Source organism: Anomaloglossus baeobatrachus, chromosome 10 (assembly GCF_048569485.1).
Source record: "Anomaloglossus baeobatrachus isolate aAnoBae1 chromosome 10, aAnoBae1.hap1, whole genome shotgun sequence".
In the NCBI taxonomy this organism is placed as follows: Eukaryota; Metazoa; Chordata; class Amphibia; order Anura; family Aromobatidae; genus Anomaloglossus; species Anomaloglossus baeobatrachus.
In genome coordinates this window covers 175,610,798-175,632,013 of record NC_134362.1, presented here as the reverse complement: position 1 = coordinate 175,632,013, position 21,216 = coordinate 175,610,798, and the positions used below count along the sequence as shown (strand labels likewise).

The 21,216-nt window shown below is 42.2% G+C and overlaps 1 protein-coding gene across 2 annotated transcripts in view; it reads left to right on the top strand.

The window, feature by feature from the left end:
* Positions 1 to 21,216, top strand: part of WWOX (WW domain containing oxidoreductase) — a 1,222,377-nt gene that overhangs the window by 543 nt on the left and 1,200,618 nt on the right. For both annotated transcript variants that reach the window (XM_075326934.1, XM_075326935.1), the window contains exons 2-5: positions 6,372 to 6,488; positions 10,701 to 10,765; positions 14,110 to 14,167; positions 14,864 to 15,042. In XM_075326934.1, the coding sequence (XP_075183049.1) occupies positions 6,382 to 6,488; positions 10,701 to 10,765; positions 14,110 to 14,167; positions 14,864 to 15,042 (409 nt within the window). In that variant the 5' untranslated portion in view covers positions 6,372 to 6,381. The remainder of the gene's footprint in view (positions 1 to 6,371; positions 6,489 to 10,700; positions 10,766 to 14,109; positions 14,168 to 14,863; positions 15,043 to 21,216) is intronic.

Here is a 21,216-nt window from a genome sequence, read left to right as displayed (position 1 = left end):
TATCCCATAATATTGTCCTGTATCCTCTGTCCTGTTTATGATACATATCCCATAATATTGTCCTGTATCCTCTGTCCTGTTTACATATCCCATAATATTGTCCTGTATCCTCTGTCCTGTTTATGATACATATCCCATAATATTGTCCTGTATCCTCTGTCCTGTTTATGATACATATCCCATAATATTGTCCTATATCCTCTGTCCTGTTTATGATACATATCCCATAATATTGTCCTGTATCCTCTGTCCTGTTTATGATACATATCCCATAATATTGTCCTGTATCCTCTGTCCTGTTTATGATACATATTCCATAATATTGTCCTGTATCCTCTGTCCTGTTTATGATACATATCCCATAATATTGTCCTGTATCCTCTGTCCTGTTTACATATCCCATAATATTGTCCTGTATCCTCTGTCCTGTTTATGATACATATCCCATAATGCCCTGTATCCTCTGTCCTGTTTGATACATATCCCATAATATCCTGTATCCTCTGTCCTGTTTGATACATATCCCATAATAATGTCCTGTATCCTCTGTCCTTTTAATGATACATATCCCATAATATTGTCCTGTATCCTCTGTCCTGTTTATGATACATATCCCATAATGCCCTGTATCCTCTGTCCTGTTTGATACATATCCCATAATATCCTGTATCCTCTGTCCTGTTTGATACATATCCCATAATAATGTCCTGTATCCTCTGTCCTGTTAATGATACATATCCCATAATATTGTCCTGTATCCTCTGTCCTGTTTATGATACATATCCCATAATGCCCTGTATCCTCTGTCCTGTTTGATACATATCCCATAATATCCTGTATCCTCTGTCCTGTTTGATACATATCCCATAATAATGTCCTGTATCCTCTGTCCTGTTAATGATACATATCCCATAATATTGTCCTGTATCCTCTGTCCTGTTTATGATACATATCCCATAATGCCCTGTATCCTCTGTCCTGTTTGATACATATCCCATAATATCCTGTATCCTCTGTCCTGTTTGATACATATCCCATAATAATGTCCTGTATCCTCTGTCCTGTTAATGATACATATCCCATAATATTGTCCTGTATCCTCTGTCCTGTTTATGATACATATCCCATAATGCCCTGTATCCTCTGTCCTGTTTGATACATATCCCATAATATCCTGTATCCTCTGTCCTGTTTGATACATATCCCATAATATCCTGTATCCTCTGTCCTGTTTGATACATATCCCATAATAATGTCCTGTATCCTCTGTCCTGTTAATGATACATATCCCATAATATTGTTCTGTATCCTCTGTCCTGTTTATGATACATATCCCATAATATTGTTCTGTATCATCTGTCCTGTTTATGATACATATCGCATAATATTGTCCTGTGTCCTCTGTCCTATTTATTATACATATCCCATAATATTGTCCTGTGTCCTATTTATTTTACATATCCCATAATATTGTCCTGTGTCCTATTTATTTTACATATCCCATAATATTGTTCTGTGTCCTCTGTCCTGTGTATTATTCTGCATTTATCTCACAATAATATTATTTCCCCTTCCCTGTCCATTATTATACAGAGGTGACAGATAACCAGCTGCTTCATCATTGGATTCTCCCCAGGGTTTTGTATTGCACAAATATTCTAAGTACTGCCATGTCTTTCAGTTTACTTGCTACAAATTAATGACCAAATTTGTGGCCTCTTTTAGGGAGTGTTCACACGTTGTTTTTTGTCTGCAGCAAAATCTGCTCTCTGCAGTAAAAAGCCCCATATTGCGTTTTTGCTTTCTTTCTTGCTGCCGTTATTTTGTTTCCTACTTTTGTTTTTTTGCTGTTGTGTTTCTGCCTTTTTTTTTCCCCTGCTTACTTTCTTTCCTTCTGTTTTTTACTGATTTTTTTTTCCTGCTTTTTTTGTTTTCCGTCGCTTTCTTTTCTACAGCAAAACCTGCTCTTTTGGCAGTAAAAAAAAAGCTGCATGTTGTGTTGCATTTTTGCTGCCTTTGTTGTTGGTATTTTTTTTTCTTTTCATTTGTTTTTGCTGCGGTTCTCCTGCTTTTTTTTTTTTTGTTTGTTTGCTGTGGTTTTACTGCTCCCTTTTTTTTTTTCTTTGGGTGTCATTTGTTCATTTGTCTACACTACGATGAAATAAAGTTAGTTACAGTCACCACAAAAGCAGCAAAAAAAAAAGCAGTTGCATTTTTGTACTTTCTCATTGCTTTCAATGGTAAAAACAAAGCTGCAAAAACACTCAAAAAATTATATAATAATATAATATATTTAGACCCTTAACGTATGTGCCACGATCAGTGTTTGCAGCGTTTTAGGCTGTGTGCGCACATTGCCGAATATCATGCATTTATGCTGCGTATTGCACCGCAGCGTAAATGCATGCGTCCTGCGTCCCCTACACAATCTATGAAGATTGTGCATAATCCATGTGCTTGAGAGCGCAGCGATTTGGATGCCAAAATTTTGTTCCAAATCGCTGCATTCTAAAAAGCAACATGTCAATTATTCCGTGTGCTTTGGATGCAGCTCCTGCTCGGTCTATGGGAGAGGCTGCATCCAGAGCGCATGAAATCTGCTTTTTTTTCTGCAGAAACACTGCATCCATTATGCACTGTTTCTGCAGCGATTTGAAGCGCACATGTGCGCAGGGACACGACGCAACGTGCGCACATAGACTTAGATGCAGCGTGCTTCAGCTGCGTCCAAAACGCTGCGTTGTACAGTACAAGCAGTGGATGGATTTTAGAAATCCAGTGCACACTGTGCTTGTTTTCTTCCGCAGCAAACACTGACCTTGCAGTGCGTCTTTCCAGACCGCAACATGTCAATTGTTGGCTGCAGATTCGCGTGCATCCTCCGTAGGGAGAACACAAGCGAGAGACCGCAGCGCACTCAACCCTGATCGTGGGTACAAGCAGCTTGGGTCTCTTGCAGACCCGCAGGTCAGGATGCTCATGGGATTATATGGAGAGGTATGCACACCAGTGACTATGTAAGGGGAATATATGAATAGCAGAAACTGCAACTGCTGTGTGAATACTGACATGAAAAATCCAATAGCTATATGCAAGAGTGAAAATGTGAAAAATGGAATCTGCATTACTGCCATGAACATATGAATATGAATCAAGAGAAATTTAGCTACTGAATTGATCAATGCAATAGAGCCCCAACACTACGCCAAAGTATTTCTCTACGTTGGGGTCCCTAGCTTGTGTGTGTCCTCTCATGCAGTTAAAAAACTTACCGTGTATGGGAAGCTGACACCCAGGCTATATATGCGTATAATGTGGACTGGCAACAGGTGTGGCCGGGTTCACAAACGAAAGACTACAAAGTCGCTCATGAGAACATACCCATAAAAAGGGTAATAATACTAATATTGGGTATTTTTTGTTTCTATTTTTGCATGTTCCCCTCCTCACCTCCCTTTTCCCAGAAATTGGTTAAAATTCAGCAATAAAAATTGAGCCAAATTTATCAACCTTTATACAACACTTTGATCAATTTTGGGCAAAATAACAGCAACGAAGGCAAAAGTGACTTCAAACATTTTTGATTTGATAAATTCACATTCCATGTTCCATAAAATATTTGTCATAGAGTTGAACAAAAAAAGAAAGATTCACTCTGGCATCCACATCGGTGCTCTGTGATGGCCAGACCTGGGCATGGGGAATGTCCTCGGCTGACACTTATCTTGGGCGGCTCTTATGATTACAAGGTGAGGTATAATCACTAGTGATGAGCGGGCACTACCATGCTCGGGTGCTCATTACACGTAACTAGTGATGAGCGATCACTACCATGCTCAGGTGCTCAGTGCTCGTAACTAGTGATGAGCGGGCACTACCATGCTCAGGTGCTCAGTGCTCGTAACTAGTGATGAGCGGGCACTACCATGCTCAGGTGCTCAGTGCTCGTAACTAGTGATGAGTGGGCACTACCATGCTCAGGTGCTCAGTGCTCGTAACTAGTGATGAGCGGACACTACCATGCTCGCGTGCTCATTACTCGTAACTAGTGATGAGTGGGCACTACCATGCTCAGGTGCTCAGTGCTCGTAACTAGTGATAAGTGGGCACTACCATGCTCAGGTGCTCAGTGCTCATAACTAGTGATGAGCGGACACTACCATGCTCAGGTGCTCAGTGCTCGTAACTAGTGATGAGTGGGCACTACCATGCTCGGGTGCTCAGTGCTCGTAACTAGTGATGAGTGGGCACTACCATGCTCAGGTGCTCAGTGCTCGTAACTAGTGATGAGCGGACACTACCATGCTCGCGTGCTCATTACTCGTAACTAGTGATGAGTGGGCACTACCATGCTCAGGTGCTCAGTGTTCGTAACTAGTGATAAGTGGGCACTACCATGCTCAGGTGCTCAGTGCTCATAACTAGTGATGAGCGGACACTACCATGCTCAGGTGCTCAGTGCTCGTAACTAGTGATGAGTGGGCACTACCATGCTCGGGTGCTCATTACTCGTAACTAGTGATGAGCGATCACTACCATGCTCGGGTGCTCAGTGCTCGTAACTAGTGATGAGCGGGCACTACCATGCTCGCGTGCTCATTACTCGTAACTAGTGATGAGCGGGCACTACCATGCTCGGGTGCTCGATATTCAGAACTAGTGATGAGCGGGCACTACTATGCTCAGGTGCTTGGTACTTGTAACTAGTGATGAGTGGGCACTACCATGCTCGGGTGCTCGGTACTCGAAACTAGTGATGAGCGGGCACTACCATGCTCGGGTGCTCAGTACTCGTAACTAGTGATAATCGAGCACTACCATGCTCGGGTCCTCTGTACTCGTAACTAGTGATGAGCGGGCACTACCATGCTCGGGTGCTCAGTACTCGTAACTAGTGATGAGCGGGCACTACCATGCTCGGGTGCTCAGTACTCGTAACTAGTGATGAGCGGGCACTACCATGCTCAGGTGCTCAGTGCTCGTAACTAGTGATGAGTGGGCACTACCATGCTCGGGTGCTCAGTACTCGTAACTAGTTATGAGTGGGCACTACCATGCTCGGGTGCTGGTACTTGTAACTAGTGATGAGCGGGCACTACCATGCTCGGGTGCTCAGTACTCGTAACTAGTGATGAGTGGGCACTACCATGCTCAGGTGCTCAGTATTCGTAACTAGTGATGAGCGGGCACTACCATGCTCGGGTGCTCAGTACTCGTAACTAGTGATGAGTAAGCACTACCATGCTCGGGTGCTGGTACTTGTAACTAGTGATGAGCGGGCACTACCATGCTCGGGTGCTCAGTACTCGTAACTAGTGATGAGTGGGCACTACCATGCTCGGGTGCTCAGTACTCGTAACTAGTGATGAGCGGACACTACCATGCTCGGGTGCTCAGTACTCGTAACTAGTGATGAGTAAGCACTACCATGCTCGGGTGCTGGTACTTGTAACTAGTGATGAGCGGGCACTACCATGCTCGGGGGCTCTGTACTCGTAACTAGTGATGAGTGGGCACTACCATGCTCGGGTGCTCAGTACTCGTAACTAGTGATGAGCGGGCACTACCATGCTCGGGTGCTCAGTACTTGTAACTAGTGATGAGCGGGCACTACCATGCTCGGGTGCTCTGTACTCGTAACTAGTGATGAGTAAGCACTTTCTTTTTTTTTTTCTTTTCTTCAATCCTGTGCAAAAAAAATGGTGTCAAGTACAAAATCAAACCGCATGCATTTTATCGCATATTACTACAGTTCATGGATGCAGCTTTTGGTCAGGAAACTGCTTGCTGTTTTGATGCACTTTTTAAACAAGTAAACAAAATAACATATATATATATATATATATATATATATATATATATATATATATATATATATATATATATATATATATATATATATTATACATATAATATATTTTTTTATATATTTATATATACAGTATATGTATATATATATATATGTATGTATATGTGTGTGTGTGTATGTAACATATATATATATATATTATATTTTTATATATACAGTATATGTGTGTGTGTGTATATATATATATATATATATATATATATATATATATATATATATATATATATATATATATATATATATATATATATATATATGGCTTTAAATTGCAAAACTTTTTTTTTCTTTGCATATCTATTAATGCAGTAAATAGTCTGCTATGCTGCAGCTGTGTCTTGTCATAATTATACCTGCACATGTTCTCTGGCCAATGGAGCTGTCCGTTTGTTGGGCTGCGAGGACCTCTAGTGTTTGAATGGTGGCACACGCAATGTCAGTGTAGAAGAAGTGCAGCTGCCGAACTGATTTACATTATTAATCAATAATAACTTTACATTTGCAGCCGCAGTGCCATGGCAGCTCTGAAGTACGCAGGCCTGGACGATACCGACAGCGAGGACGAGCTGCCGCCCGGATGGGAGGAGAGGAGCACCAAGGATGGATGGGTTTACTATGCCAAGTAAGAGCATGGGCTGTATGTACAATGGACAGAGAGAAACAAATACCCTGCGCCGATCAGAGTCACTGTGTTTAGTGCTAACTATAATATATATATATATATATATATATATATATATATATATATATATTCTCTCATCCTTGGATTTAGAATCTACTTGCCCATAAAATTACAAACCCCAAACTTCTGAATCTTAAAATATGAACTTGATGTGCATGCTCACACCTTGTTTGGCCCTTATTAGAGCGGGTTGTTTCTGCAGTTTTGATCCTTTGTGCAGTTTTAGCAGCAGCATAAGTGGAAGATTTTTCCAAAGCCGGTCCTTAAAAAGAATCTGTCTTAGGCCCTGTGCGCACGCTGCGTATTTACCGCAGATTTGCTGCAGAAAATGTGTTTAACATTGCTGCAGTCATTCCCCAGCAAAATTTATGGGTTTTAAAAAATGTTGTACACACACTGCGTTTTTTTATACCTGCGGTTATACTCGTGGAATTTCCGCTGCGGAATTAATGCGCATGTCACTTCTTTTCTGCAGGTACCTGTGGTTTTTGCCAAACATAATAGTAAAAATCTGCAGGGACCGACCTGCAGAAAATCCGCGGCAAAAACGCACCAAACAGCGGTAAATCCGCTTGTGGATTTTGGTGCGTTTTTTCTTTTACCGCGGGTACAGGATTCTTTCAGAGGGTCCGGTTTTTCCTAAAGAAAAAGTCACTTTCTAGTGCACACATGGCTATAGGGTATGTGCGCATGCTGCAGATATGGGTCAGACATATTCTGCATGAAATCTGCACCTTCTGGCGGAGAAACGCACCAAAAAACGCATGCGTTTTGCTGTGTTTTCTGTGCATTTTTTGGTGCATTTTTTTATGAAAGCAATGGCTGGAAGAGCTAAAAAAAAATCCCCAACAATTGACATACTGCAGTTTTTTATCTGCAAGGAATAAAAAACAGGCATGCAGATTTTGGTGCAGATTTTTCAAAAAATGCAGTGTGTACGGAAAGTATTCAGATGCCTTTAAATGTTTCACTCTTTCTTTCATTGCAGCCATTTGGTAAATTCAAAAAAGTTCATTATTTTTTCTCAGTAATGTAAACTCTGCCCCCCATCCCCCATTGACAGAAAAAACAAAAATGTAGGAATTTTTGCACATTTTTTAAACAAGAAAAGCTGAAATATCACATGGTCATAAGTATTCAGACCCTTTGCTCAGTCACTCATATGTAAGTCCCATGCTGTCCATGTCCTTGTGATCCTTTTTGAGATGGTTTTACTCCTTCATTGGAGTCCAGCTGTGTTTTATTAAACTGAAAGGACTTGATTTGGAAAGGCGCACACCTGTCTATATAAGACCTCACAGCTCACAGTGCATGTCACACCAAATGAGAATCATGAGGTCAAAGGAACTGTCCAAGGAACTCAGAGACAGAATTGTGGCAAGACACAGATCTGGCCAAGGTTACAAAAGAATTTCTGCAGTACTCAAGGTTACTAAGAGCATAGTGGCTCCATAATCCTTAACTGGAAGAGGTTTGGGATCACCAGAAATCTTCCTAGACCTGGCCATCCAGCCAAACTGAGCAATCATGGGAGAAGAGCCTTGGTGAGAGACGTAAAGAAGAACCCCAAGATCACTGTGGCTGAGCTGCAGAGATGCAGTAGGGAGATGGGAGAAAGTTCCACAAAGTCAACTATCACTGGAGCCTCCACCAGTCAGGTCTTTATGGCAGAGTGGCCCGACGCAAGCCTCTCCTCAGTGCAAGATATATGAAAGCCCGCAGAGAGTTTCCAAAAAAACACATGAAGGACTCCCAGACTATGAGAAATAAGATTCTCTGCTCTGATGAGATGAAGATAGAACTTTTTGGTGATAATTCTAAGCGGTATGTGTGGAGAAAACCAAGTACCTCATCACCTGCCCAATACAATCCCAACAGTGAAACATGGTGGTGGCAGCATCATGCTATGGGGGTGTTTTTCCGCTGCAGGGACAGGACGACTGGTTGCAATTGAAGGAAAGAAGAATGCGGCCAAGTACAGAGATATCCTGGAAGAAAACCTCTTCCAGAGTTCTCTGGACCTCAGACTTGGCCAAAGATTCACCTTCCAACAAGACAATGACCCTAAGCCCACAGCTAAAATAACAAAGAAGTGGCTTCAGAACAACTCTGTGACCATTCTTGACTGGTCCAGTCAGAGCCCTGACCTAAACCCAATTGAGCATCTTTAGAGAGACCTGAAAATGGCGTCCACCAACGTTCACCATCCAACCTGATGGAACTGGAGAGGATCTGCAAGGAAGAATGGCAGAGGATCCCCAAATCCAGGTGTGAAAAACTTGTTGCATCATTCCCAAGAAGACTCATGGCTGTACAAGCTCAAAAGGAGGCGTCTACTCAATACTGAGCAAAGGGTCTGAATACTTATGACCATGTGATATTTCAGTTTTTCTTGTTTAATAAATTTAGAAAAATTTCTACATTTCAGTTTTTTTCTGACAAGATGGGGGATGGGGTGCAAAGTTACATTAATGAGGAAAATATGAACTTTTTTGAATTTACCAAATGGCTGCAATGAAACAAAGAGTGAAAAAATAAAGGGGTCTGAAAACTTTCTGTACCCACTGTACATCAAAATCTGCATAAAAAAAACCGCACCATGTGTACATACCCTAAAAGTAAAAAATGACCAGTTTTTGCTCTTGTACTATTCCCATGGCTCTCCTTAGTATTACGTTTTTTTTTGTTTTTGTTTTCTAAATCCGCCATCTGATAAGAGATATGGGCATTTTATGTGCTGCTAATGTAAATGTTTTTTGGTTTTTTTTTTACAAAAGGGCGTGGCTTACAGAGTAATAATGAGCAGCCTAAAGACATGCCCCAGAGGATCCTCTTAGCCACTCCCATGAGGATCATGTTAGCAATGCCCGCTTGGTAAAGACCATATGTACATATGTTTGAAATGGCTTGTGTACTTTTTTGCAAACCCAAGATGTTGGAAATGTTAAAGTTTACATTTAGTTATGAAAATCACAAATTTTGTGTTTTTCTGTGGGTTTCCTGCAGTTCTCCGGTTTCCTCCCACACTCCAAATACATACTGATAGGGAATTTAGATTGTGAGCCCCAATGGGGATAGTGATGATCACATCTGTAAAGCGCTGTGGAACTAAGTGAGTAAAATACACCCCCCCAGATAGTTTAAAACCTCATGTATGTAGCCATGTTATGGCCGACTACTGCCTCTTAGACGTACAATGCTGTAACACAATGCTCGAAGAGGGGCTTGTGTACTTACTGTACCTCTTGTGGCTTCAGCTTTAGAGGAAAAAATTCAGAACCAATACAATAAATGTGTTTACATAGTTATTAAAATTTTTATCAAGGCTGTATCTACTTGTACACTATAAATCTGAGCCTTAAAGGGTTATTCGACATTTTCATAAATGGGTATTGTCGGACAGTGCTTGTAAAAACAAGCACTTTTGCAATTTACTACTTGTTAAAATTTTCAGCCGTTCTTGAGATATTAACACTTTTCTTTTGTTTACAGCTTGTTGCCTTGGAGACCGACCACTGCTGCTAGATAGCAGAACATTTGCAGTGCTTACAAGCTGTTTTCTGCTGAGCTTGTAATCGCTGTTTGTATTTTGGCCAGGATGGCTGGAGTGCTCTGTTACCTCCTAATCCCAGCCAGCTTCAGCGCAGTGCTTACAAGCTACACAGCAACGGTGGTCGGTCTCCAAGGCGACAAGCTGTAAACAAAAGAAAAGCGTTAATATCTCAAGAACGGCTGCAAATTTTAACAAGCAGTAAATTGCAAAAGTGCTTGTTTTGACAAGCTCTATCCAACAATACCCATGTCTGGAAAATGGGAATAACCCTTTAATTCTGATTCTGAGAGCTTAGGCCCGAACAACTGTCTTAATTAAGTGTGTGCTGGAGTAAGATCATTAAACCTCCAGAATCTTCTCCAGTCAGGGACATGTCTCTGTCGTAATTTACGCCTCTTTTATGGCATAAGGTAAGATGAATTACTAGGTGCGTTTAACCATGCCTGGTCCTGTTCGAACCAACGCCAATTTTTTTTTTTGCGATATTTCAAGCGAGTCACTGAGATGAATCGGAGCTGTTGCGTTTTTGTTTGCAGTGTTCTGTGATGTGTAATTGATTTGGTAGGACAATAACAATTGTTATCTTTTCCTTTTAATAGCCACTTAGATGAGAAAACCCAGTGGGAGCACCCAAAAACTGGAAAGCGGAAGAGAATCGCTGGAGGTTAGTAACGTCTTCAAGTCCGCCAAGTCTCGCTTAGATTCACCCGAACCCAATTTTCAGCACCTCATTGATAACATTATAAAACTTGTATCGTTGCGCCGATTCACCTTGAAGCTCTCCAGCTACTACAGAACTACAACTCCCAGTTTGTGGCTACCAAAACTTGCTGGGTATTGTAGTCTCTTTCAGTGGTTTTGCGGTTTCAGACAACACCTGTTTTCCTGGCGCTAAGTCTCTGTCACTGCTCCCAGTGTCTGGCACTGCAGCACTGACGTCACATCTACAGCGCTGCAGCCAATCAACGAGTTTAGCAGTTCTCAGCGACTCTTGACGTCAACTTGGGCAGAGATGATGAGCTCACTGATTGGCTGCAGTGCTGTAGACATGATGTCACTACTGGCCCGGGAGCAGCGTTGTAGACTCAGTGCTGGACCGGGGGAGGGTGAAGAGAGACACACATTTTCTTTAATCTTTCATTAAACAAACTGCAGTAGGGGAAGAAGATTTTCTGAAACTGGAAACCAGTTTAATGGATTTCTGCACACAGAGTCTTTTTGCAGAGTTTTCGGAGCTGAAACTGAGTGGAATCTCCCGAGTTTTTGAGGACTTTTGAGATTTGGAGACTTTCCACTTAGTTTATGCTCCAAAAACTCAATGTGCAGATAATATTACTGATATTTATGAGCAGAAAATGAGTGGAGATTCCCAAGTTTTTGGGACTTTTTGAGATTTGGAGGAGGATTTGGAGACTTTTCACTCAGCTTCTGCTCCAAAAACGTTTTGAAAACTCTGTGTCCATATATTATTGAGCAGAAAACGAGTGGAAATTCCCATGTTTTAGAGGACTTTTGAGAGATGTGGCGGAGGATTTGGAGACTTTCCACTTAGCTTATGCACCAAAAGCTCTTTGAAAACTCAATGTCCTCATATGGAGCAGGAAATGAGTGGAAACTACCAAGTTAATGAGAACTTTTGGGATTTCCAGGAGAATTTGGAGACTTTCTACTTAGTTTATGCTCCAAAAATTTTTTGGAAAACTCAGTGTCCACATACTATAAAGCAGGAAAAAAGTGGAAATTCCTAAGTTTTTGAGGACTTTTCAGATTTGTTGAAGGATTTTCATACTTTACTCATCTTCTGCTTCAAAAACTCTTCGAAACTTCTGTGCACATGTTACTGAGCTCTCATAGCAAAAATTAAGTGGAAATTTCAAAGTATTTGGGGACTTTTGAGAATTGAAGGACAATTTGTAGACTTTCCACTTAGTTTATGCCCCAAAAATATTTGGAAAACTTAGTGTGAACATATTACAAAGCAGAAAATGAGTGGAAATTCTCATGTTTTTGAGGACTTTTGAGATTTGGAGAAGAGTTTGGAGATTTTCCACTCAGCTTCTACTCCAAAAACTCTTCAAAAACTCAGTGTGCACATATTAATCAGATTTCAGAGCAGAAAATGAGTTTAAATTCCCACATTATTGAAGACGTTTGAGATTTGCAGGAGGTTTTAGAGACTTTCCACTTAGTTTATGCTCAAAAAACTCTTTTAAAACTGTGTGAACATATTAGTGAGCTTTCGGAGCAGAAAATGAGTGGAAATGCCCACGTTTTTGAGGATTTTGGAGATTTGCAAGAGGATTTAGAGTCTTTCCATTTAGTTTATGCTCCAAAAATTCTTCAAAAATTCAGTATGGACAAATTACTGAGCAGAAAATGACTGACAGTTCTCATATTTTTGAGGACCTTTGAGATTTGAAGGAGGATCTGGAGACTTTACACTTAGATTATGCTCCAAAACCTCTTAAAAAATTAAGTGTGCACATCTTATTGGGCTTTTGGGGCAAAAAAGGAGTGGACATTCCCAAGGTTTTAATTACTTTTGAGATTTGCTCCAAAATCTCAGTGTGCACATATTTCAGAGGAGAAAATGAGTGGAAATTCGCACGTTTTTAAAGACTTTCAGATTTGGAAGAGGATTTGAAGACTTTCCACTTAGTTATTGCCCCAAAAACCTTTTGAAAACTCAGTGTGCCCAAATTACAAAACGGAAAATGAGTGGAAATTCTCAAGTTTTTGAGGACTTTTGAGATTTGGAAGAGGATTTGGATACTTTCCACTTAAGGCGGCTTTGCACACTACGACATCCCAGGTGCGATGTCGGTGGGGTCAAATTGAAAGTGACGCACATCCGGCATCGCATGCGACATCGTAGTGTGGAAAGCCTAGATGATACGATTTACGAGCGCAAAATCGTCGTAATCGTATCATCGGTGCAGCGTCGGCGTAATCCATAATTACGCTGGCGCGACGGTCCGATGTTGTTCCTCGCTCCTGCGGCAGCACACATCGCTGTGTGTGAAGTCGCAGGAGCGAGGAACATCTCCTACCTGCGTCACCGCGGCTTCCGTAGGATATGCGGAAGGAAGGAGGTGGGCGGGATGTTTACATCCTGCTCATCTCCGCCCCTCCGCCGCTATTGGCCGCCTGCCGTGTGACGTCGCTATGACGCAGCACGACCCGCCCCCTTAGGAAGGAGGCGGGTCGCCGGCCAGAGCGACGGTCGCAGGACAGGTGAGTCCATGTGAAGCTGGCGTAGCGATCATGTTCGCTACGCCAGCTATCACACAATATCGTACCTGCGACGGGGGGGACTTTCGCGTGCGACATCGCAGCATCGGCTTGCGATGTCACAACGTGCAAAGCCCGCCTTAGTTTATGCTCCAAAAACTCTCTGAAAACTCAGTGTGCACGTATTAGTGATATTTCTGAGCAGAATATGAGTGCAAATGCTCACGTTTTTGAGGACTTTTGAGACTTACAGGATATTTGGAGACTTTTCATTTAGTTTATGCTCCAAAAATTCTTCAGAAACTCACTGTGCAGATGTTACTGAGCTTTTGGAGCAGGATATGAGTGGAAATTCCCATGTTTTTCAGGACTTTTGAGATTTGGATTAGGATTTGGATACTTTCCACTTAGTTTATGCTCCAAAAACTCTCTGAAAACTCAGTGTGTACGTATTAGTGAGATTTCTGAGCAGAAAATGAGTGCAAATTCCCTAGTTTTGCAGGACTTTTGAAATTTGGAGACTTTCCACTTAGTTTGTGCTCCAAAAACTCTTTGAAAAACTCAGTGTGCACATATTACTAAGCAGAAAATGAGTGGAAATGCCCAATTTTTTTAGGAGAATTTGAACAATTTCTTATCCGAAAAGTCCTAAAAAAAAAACCTCTCCATGCACATACCCTACTAGTCAAAGTGCCACAGTTTCGGGATAGTTTCTGCACTACTTATCTACATAATTACACCATGATTCAATAGTACTCATATTTTCATTCCTTGCAGATCTTCCCTATGGCTGGGAGCAGGAAACTGACGAAAGTGGGCAGATCTATTTTGTTGAGTAAGTATTCACGTACATTATGTTGCTGTACGGTACGGAGTCCAATTAGCCAAATATGTTAGATTATTTGTAGATTTTTATGGTCTTGGCCCCTGCTCATATAATATTTGGGAATGTTCACACTGAGTGTTTTTAGAACAGAAACTCTTCAAAAACCACGATTTTGTTTGGATAATTTCTGCTCTAAAAAACCCCTCCAGTTTTAAGTTTAGTTAGTTGTTGTTTGTTTTTTGTGGAATCTGCATAAGGTGATGTTTCTTCCTTGAAAGTTTTTTTTTTTTTAGTTTTATTTTTCTCTGATGTTAATTTGAAGAGTTTTTCAAGCTATTTTGCAGAGGTTTTTTTTTTGATTGGTCAGTGCCTAATTTTGAGTATTTTTCCTCAGGAGCCTCTTGAGTGAAGTGATACGCACTTTATTTACTCCCATCGGGTGTTTGTTTTTTTTTAATTCCTAAAGTAAAAGAAAAATAATCAGAAGCCTGAATATTTCAGCGAGTCATTTTTTACTATAGGTATGAATGAAAACACTTTTTAGGAGTTTTTTTTAAGCAAGTTTTCCAGTGTTACTCTGAGCGGACCCGCACCAAAAAACTCCTTAAAAACCTTTGCGTGCCCATACTCATATATGCCAACCTTTAAATCACATATTCATGCTTTTTAGGTCCCATGATTGAGCCATTGTTTTTCTCTTTTCAGTCACTTGAATAAGAGGACCACTTACCTGGACCCCAGACTTGCCTTTACTGTGGAAGATCAGCCGGCAAAGATGAACACGAGACAGAAGTATGACGGGAACACCACAGCTATGGATATTCTCCAGGGCTGTGATCTGACCGGCAAAGTGGTTATCGTCACCGGAGCAAACACTGGGATTGGTGAGGATTTCTCGAAATAAACTTTAAAATAAGATTTAGTTTGTTAAAGGGGAATTGTCGCCAGGTTTGCATCGACTAAAAACCCCAGCAACGATATTATGTATTATCTATGTATATCTTTATGTACAGGAGGGGAGGAGGTGAGCTGTGACATCGCCTATTGTGAATGGTGGATCCTGTGTTATCTGCTGTATATAGAGGTGTTATCACATTGTCACAGCTTACCTTCTCCTTTTCCTGTACATCACCTATTGTGAATGGTGGATCCTGTGCTTTCTTCTGTATATAGTGGTATAAGTCATTGTACAGGAGGAGTTGAGCTGTGATATCATCTATTGTGAATAGTGGATCCTTTGTTATCTGCTATATATAGAGGTGTTATTCATTGTACAAGAGGGGGAGGAGGTGAGCTGTGATATCACCTATTGTGAATGGTGGCGCCTGTTATCTACTGTATAGAGGTGTTATCAGTCATTGTACCGGAGGAGGTGAGCTGTGACATCACCTATTGTGAATGGTGGAGCCTGTGTTATCTACTGTATATAGAGATAGTACATGTAGAGCAAATTATAGTCCCAATATAAATTGATATTGCCAATATGCACCTGTGGCGCCCCTGAGGCTTCCGTCGCCACAGAGATATTGCACCTCAGCCAGAGGTGTGGTACCCCATCCCGGGTAAGAATGGGGTCAACTACAGGTTCACAGATAAAACTTGCACACACCAATTGGTAGGCAAACACCGGGTCAGGGATAGTGGCAGTAACCCCCATAGATCTAGTCATGGGGCCGTAAGTCCCATTCATTGGTCCCAATGGTGTGGGTGGGGCCTAGCCAGGGTGTGTGGGAGGAGTCAGAGAGAGTGAGCAGAGGAACAAGGCAGTCAGTGAGAGAGAAGGGAAGGAGGTGAGCTGTCAGGACACAACAGCAGACAGAAAAAGTCAGTTCCAGAAGGGGAAGGAGTGAAGGAGGTTCCTGGTGGAGATCCTGGGGTGTAGTTAGGCCCAGGTGACACCGACAGAAGAGATTCCATGGTCACGGAAGGGCAATTGTCCCGTGACCTGTTCCACTAGAATAGATCGGGTGGAGGGATCAGGCTGCAAATCAGCGACGGTCCCTAGACTCAGGAAAGAAAGACATTTCCTTAAGTAAAACCGAAGGCCTGGGAGATCGTTGCAGGCGCCCAGGGCCACAACCCGCCACAGATCACCGGTGAAGGGGGCAAGATACGACTGAGGTCAGCCGCCTTTGTACAGACCCTGTGGTGGAGGCGCAAGACAATCCACAAAACAGTTTAATGCTGGGAGACAGCCAGAAAAAGGACACATAGAGGGGTGAACCGGGACTGAACCTTGACCTATTCGGGATCGGCGGAGGTCCCTGACAGCGGATCCTGGTATTCCGTGGGTAACCGGTCCACTGCAGTACTAAGACTGAACAGTGAGTAAAACATCTTAACTGCAAGCCCTGTGTCGTCTGCTTTATCCTGCACCTCGTCCACAAACACCATAGACTTTACCAAGCACCAAAGGTTGCCCCGGGGTACCCGCTCTACCTGTGGAGAGCAAGAAACACCTCAGCTGCCATAACATTAGTCCCGGAGATCCCTCCCAGCAGCTGCGGCTCCATAGCTGCAAATTACCACAGGTGGCGTCACAAATCATATATAAACTTTATCATCATCTACTCCCCCAATATCGCCACATTAACTGACTCCACCAGGGTCACGGAGTCGGGCCCCGCCACCGCTGACTACCCCGGACTAGTCCGGCTCGACACCGAGTCACCTAAGGCCCTGGGGTGGGCGAGTCACACCCATGGTCACACACAGCCATACATAAGTGTAAACATCCAAATATGAGGGCCTGCTGATAATTCTTTGGCTTTACCCAGAAAGAAACAAGATAGGATGCTGAAATTTTACATTTATTCCACATCCTCTCCACTGATAATAACGCACTTCTTACATCGGTATTACAAGATCTGTAAGCCTAGCAAAAAAAAAGATTTTGGTTGTGCCTCAAACCAGGAATCCGTAGCAGCCATGGCATCACAAATGGTGTGAAATTTGGTACCCTTGAGGTGTTTCTTCAGGTTTGGAAAAAGATGATAGTCGGAGCTAGATCTGGTGAATAAGGTCGGTGGTCAACCAGCTGGAAGCCCAGCTCTGACAGTTTTGCCGTGGTCGCTTGTTCAGTGTGAGCGGAGGCGTTGTCTTGCAGGAAAAAGATTCCTTTGGACAGCTTGCGACGCATTTTGGCCTTCAGAGCTGCCTTCAATTGGTCCAAAAGACCAATGTAATACCTTGCATTGATGGTGGAACCCTTTTGAAGGTAGTCCACTAGCAGCACGCCCTTTTTATCCCAGAACACAGACGCCATCACCTTAGTGGCTGATTTTTGCGCCCTGAACTTCTTTGGACGAGGAGAACCACTGTGCCTCCACTCTTTTGACTGCTCCTTGTTTTCAGGGTCATACAAATAAATCCAGGTCTCATCCGTAGTGACCGGTCGATCCAGGAAGTTCTTGTCAGCGGAAACACTGACAAATGGACCGGGAAGTTGTCACTCGCAGCTTCTCTGATCTGTTGTCAACATTTGGGGACCCACTTTGCAGATCGCTTCCTTATCTCCAAATGTTCATGGATAATGACACAAACACGTTCACGGAAAATCCCCATGATGTCTGCTATTGCTTTAGCTGAAATTCATGGATTCTCCAGTATGAGGTTGTGCACAGCATCGACGATCTCCGTAACAACAACCTCTCTCGGTCGTGCAGGGCGTTCCTCATCATTGGTGCTGAAGTGGCCTGCTTTAAATTTGGCAACCCAGTTCTTAACTGTGGAATATGAAGGGCATTGATCCCCCAATGTCTGCGACATATCACCATGAATATCCGCCGCGGACTTTCCTTGCAGAAACAAGAAATGTATCCCTCCTCTGCTCTCAGTTGTTGTGAATATCACATTTTGTTTTCCCGCGTGTGTAGAACTCTGTTGCCATAAGTAACAAACACAACATTTTGAAAACGTATATTACACACATAAGGCTTTCATGTGATGTAACATTCATTACCATAGAAACAAAAAAAGATCACAAAGCCAAAGACTTATCAGCAGCCCCTTGTAACTACACCAACTTCCATGGTTAGTAGTGAGATCATAATATACATCATGCAACACTAGGAAACAATGTTCAAGTATATGATGATAATAATAATAAGCTGGCTGATGTGCGACAAATAATTCTTAGCTCATTATGATAAGGTAGTAGTCCATAGGGTAGACATAGGCTACACGGTCTCTGTCTATGGAGTTCTCATTAGTAAGATGTTCCTCGTGCACCCTATTTAATTAGACCTCTTTGCAAACAATGCCTATGATTTCTAGCCTATAAACTGTAGTGCCTAAAATACCAGACCAATATACCATACAGACTGTATAATCTCTAAAAAGTATACTTTATTAAAGGGGCTCTGTCAGCAGGTTTCTGGAATGTAATCTGAAGACCGCATGCTGCAAGAATTAAACAGAACATTCAGCCCTGTGTGTTAGTCTTTTTTGGTTTACCTACAATATTAGCTTAAGCATGTTATCTTTATCATTAGTGGGTCTCAGCTGAGCTCTAGTCCTGCTGCTCCACCCCCTTCTGTGATTAGCAGCTTCTGTCTAGTGAAATGTCCACTGAAAGCCTGGTGTGGGTGGGGTATTTTCTTGTTTACCTACAATTTTAGCTTAAGCATGTTATCTTTATCATTAGTGGATCTCAGTTGAACTCTAGTCAAGCTCCGCCCCCTTCTGTGATTAGCAGCTTTTGTTTATGGACATATCCACTGAAAGCCTGGTATGGGGACGGGGGCAGCTCTCAGAGCTCTGCTACATGCAAAATCTCAAATCTTTCACTGTCAGAACGGCTGCAGTCACTAATCTAAGTGATACAACGTTGGATTCAGGATCTATTTGCCTACATCATGCTGTTCTTAGATGAAGTAGCAAAAACCTGCTCACAGATTCCCTTTAATAGAACACATAAAATTTGCAACCTGAAAATGATTAAAAACAGATCACGATTATGGTACAACATAGACAGTGCCTTGAAATAGTCTTTCTACCCCGTGAACGTTTCCCCATTTTGTCACGTTACACCCACAAGCTTCAATGTCTTTTAGTGTGATTTTATGATAGACAGTGTAACCACCCATATCCTGTCCACCGCCTTTAACTTGAGAACGGCGGCAGCTATAGGCATAGAAGTGGTGTCTAGGTATAGTAAAGTAGCCATGCACTACGCAATGAAACCACCTATAGCGCCATCTGCTGGAAAACAACGGAGTTAGCATTTTTATCTCGAAAATGGAACGAGATAGAGAAAAAAAGTGAATTACAAAGTTGTAGGGCATCATCAATTCAATACAAATCGACACCTTGCATACAGAAATGCTATGATTAGAACGTGTAAAACTCACAAGGCTGTGGACGTGAAGCGATACCTCATGGAGACCTCCCTACAAGTCATTGGGTATGGTGGCTGTGTGGAGTGGCCTCCGCTCACCTGACCTGACCCCATTGGACTTCTTTCTCTGAGGTCACATCAAACAGCAGGTGTATGCGACCCCTCCACCAACATTGCAGGACCTACGACGACGTATTACAGATGCTTGTGCAAACGTGTCACCTACCATATTGCACAACGTGCAGCAAGATACAGTATGCTGTGCAGAGCCCAGATGTGCATTGCAGCTGATGGGGGCCACTTTGAGCATCAAAGTTAAATGAGCGCCATATGCGTGACCAGCATTCCATGTTTTGGGGGGGGTCATGGGTTTCATATCATAGCATTTCTGTATGCAAGGTGTCGATTCGTATTGAATTGATGATGCCCTACAATTTTTTAATTCACTTTTTTTCTTTATCTCATTCCTTTTTCGAGATAAAAATGCTAACTCCGTTGTTTTCCACCAGGTGGAGCTATAGGTGGTTTCATTGCGTAGCGCATGGCTACTTTACTATACCTAGACACCACTTCTATGCCTATAGCTGCCGCCGTTCTCAAGTTAATGGCGGTGGATAGGATATGGGTGGACACACTGTATACCAACACTAAGTAGCACGTATTTGTGAGGGGTAAAGGAAATAATCCATGGTTTTCTAAATATTTAGAAAATGTAAATCTGAAAATTGTGATGTGCGTTTGTATTTAGCCCCTTGAGTCAATACTTTGTAGGATCACCTTTGACTGCAGTTACTGTTGCGAGTCTTTTTCGGTGATATCTCTATCAGCTTTGCATATTTAGTGGTCATATTTTTGCCCTTTTCTTCATACTCAAGCTCTCGATCAGTGAGGTTGCATTGAGATGTTCTGTGATCAGCAACTATCAGGTCTTGTCACAGATTCTCAATGGGATTTCAGTCTAGACCGTGACTGGGCGGTTCACACACATGAATATGCTTTGATGTAAGCCATCCATTGTAGCTCTGGCAGGATGTTTAGGGCCATTGTCTTACTGGAAGATGAATCTACGCCGCAGTCTAAAGTCTTTTGCAGTCTCTAACAGGTTTTCCCATCAACTCTAACCATTTTCCCTGCCCCTGCTGAAGAAAAGCTACCCCCAGCACAATGCTGCTTCCACCATACGTGACAGTGGGGATGGTGTTTTCAGTATAATGTACAATATTAGTTTTCCGCCACCCATAGTTTTGCGTTTACCCAAAAACTCCTACTTTGCTGTCATCTGACCAGAGGACCTTCTTCTACATGCCAGGTAGAGGACACAGCTAGGGAAAAAAAGTTTGATATCATCATAATCGTATAGACCTGGACAATCCAGATTCTAGGTGATTTTTACTGTGCTGCGAATGCCGTATAAACAAAACTCACATATAAATGCATATATTTTTGGCTGAAAATCATTGTTGCATTAGGTTTTCCATTTTTATTAGGCAGCTTGCCTTCTATAGCTTCAATGTTGCACTGCATTGCCGGATGCGGACAAGTTAACTCAGTGTCTGTCAATGTGCTGGTCCTACAAGAGAGTTTATAACTCTCATCTTCCTTCTTCAGACCTCCTCTCTGCTGATTTACAACCACAAAGATAAGTCTAATTGGCATGAGAAAATAATTGCTTCTCGGCACAGCCTCCTAGTATATGATTGGAGCGAGTACTATCCGATAA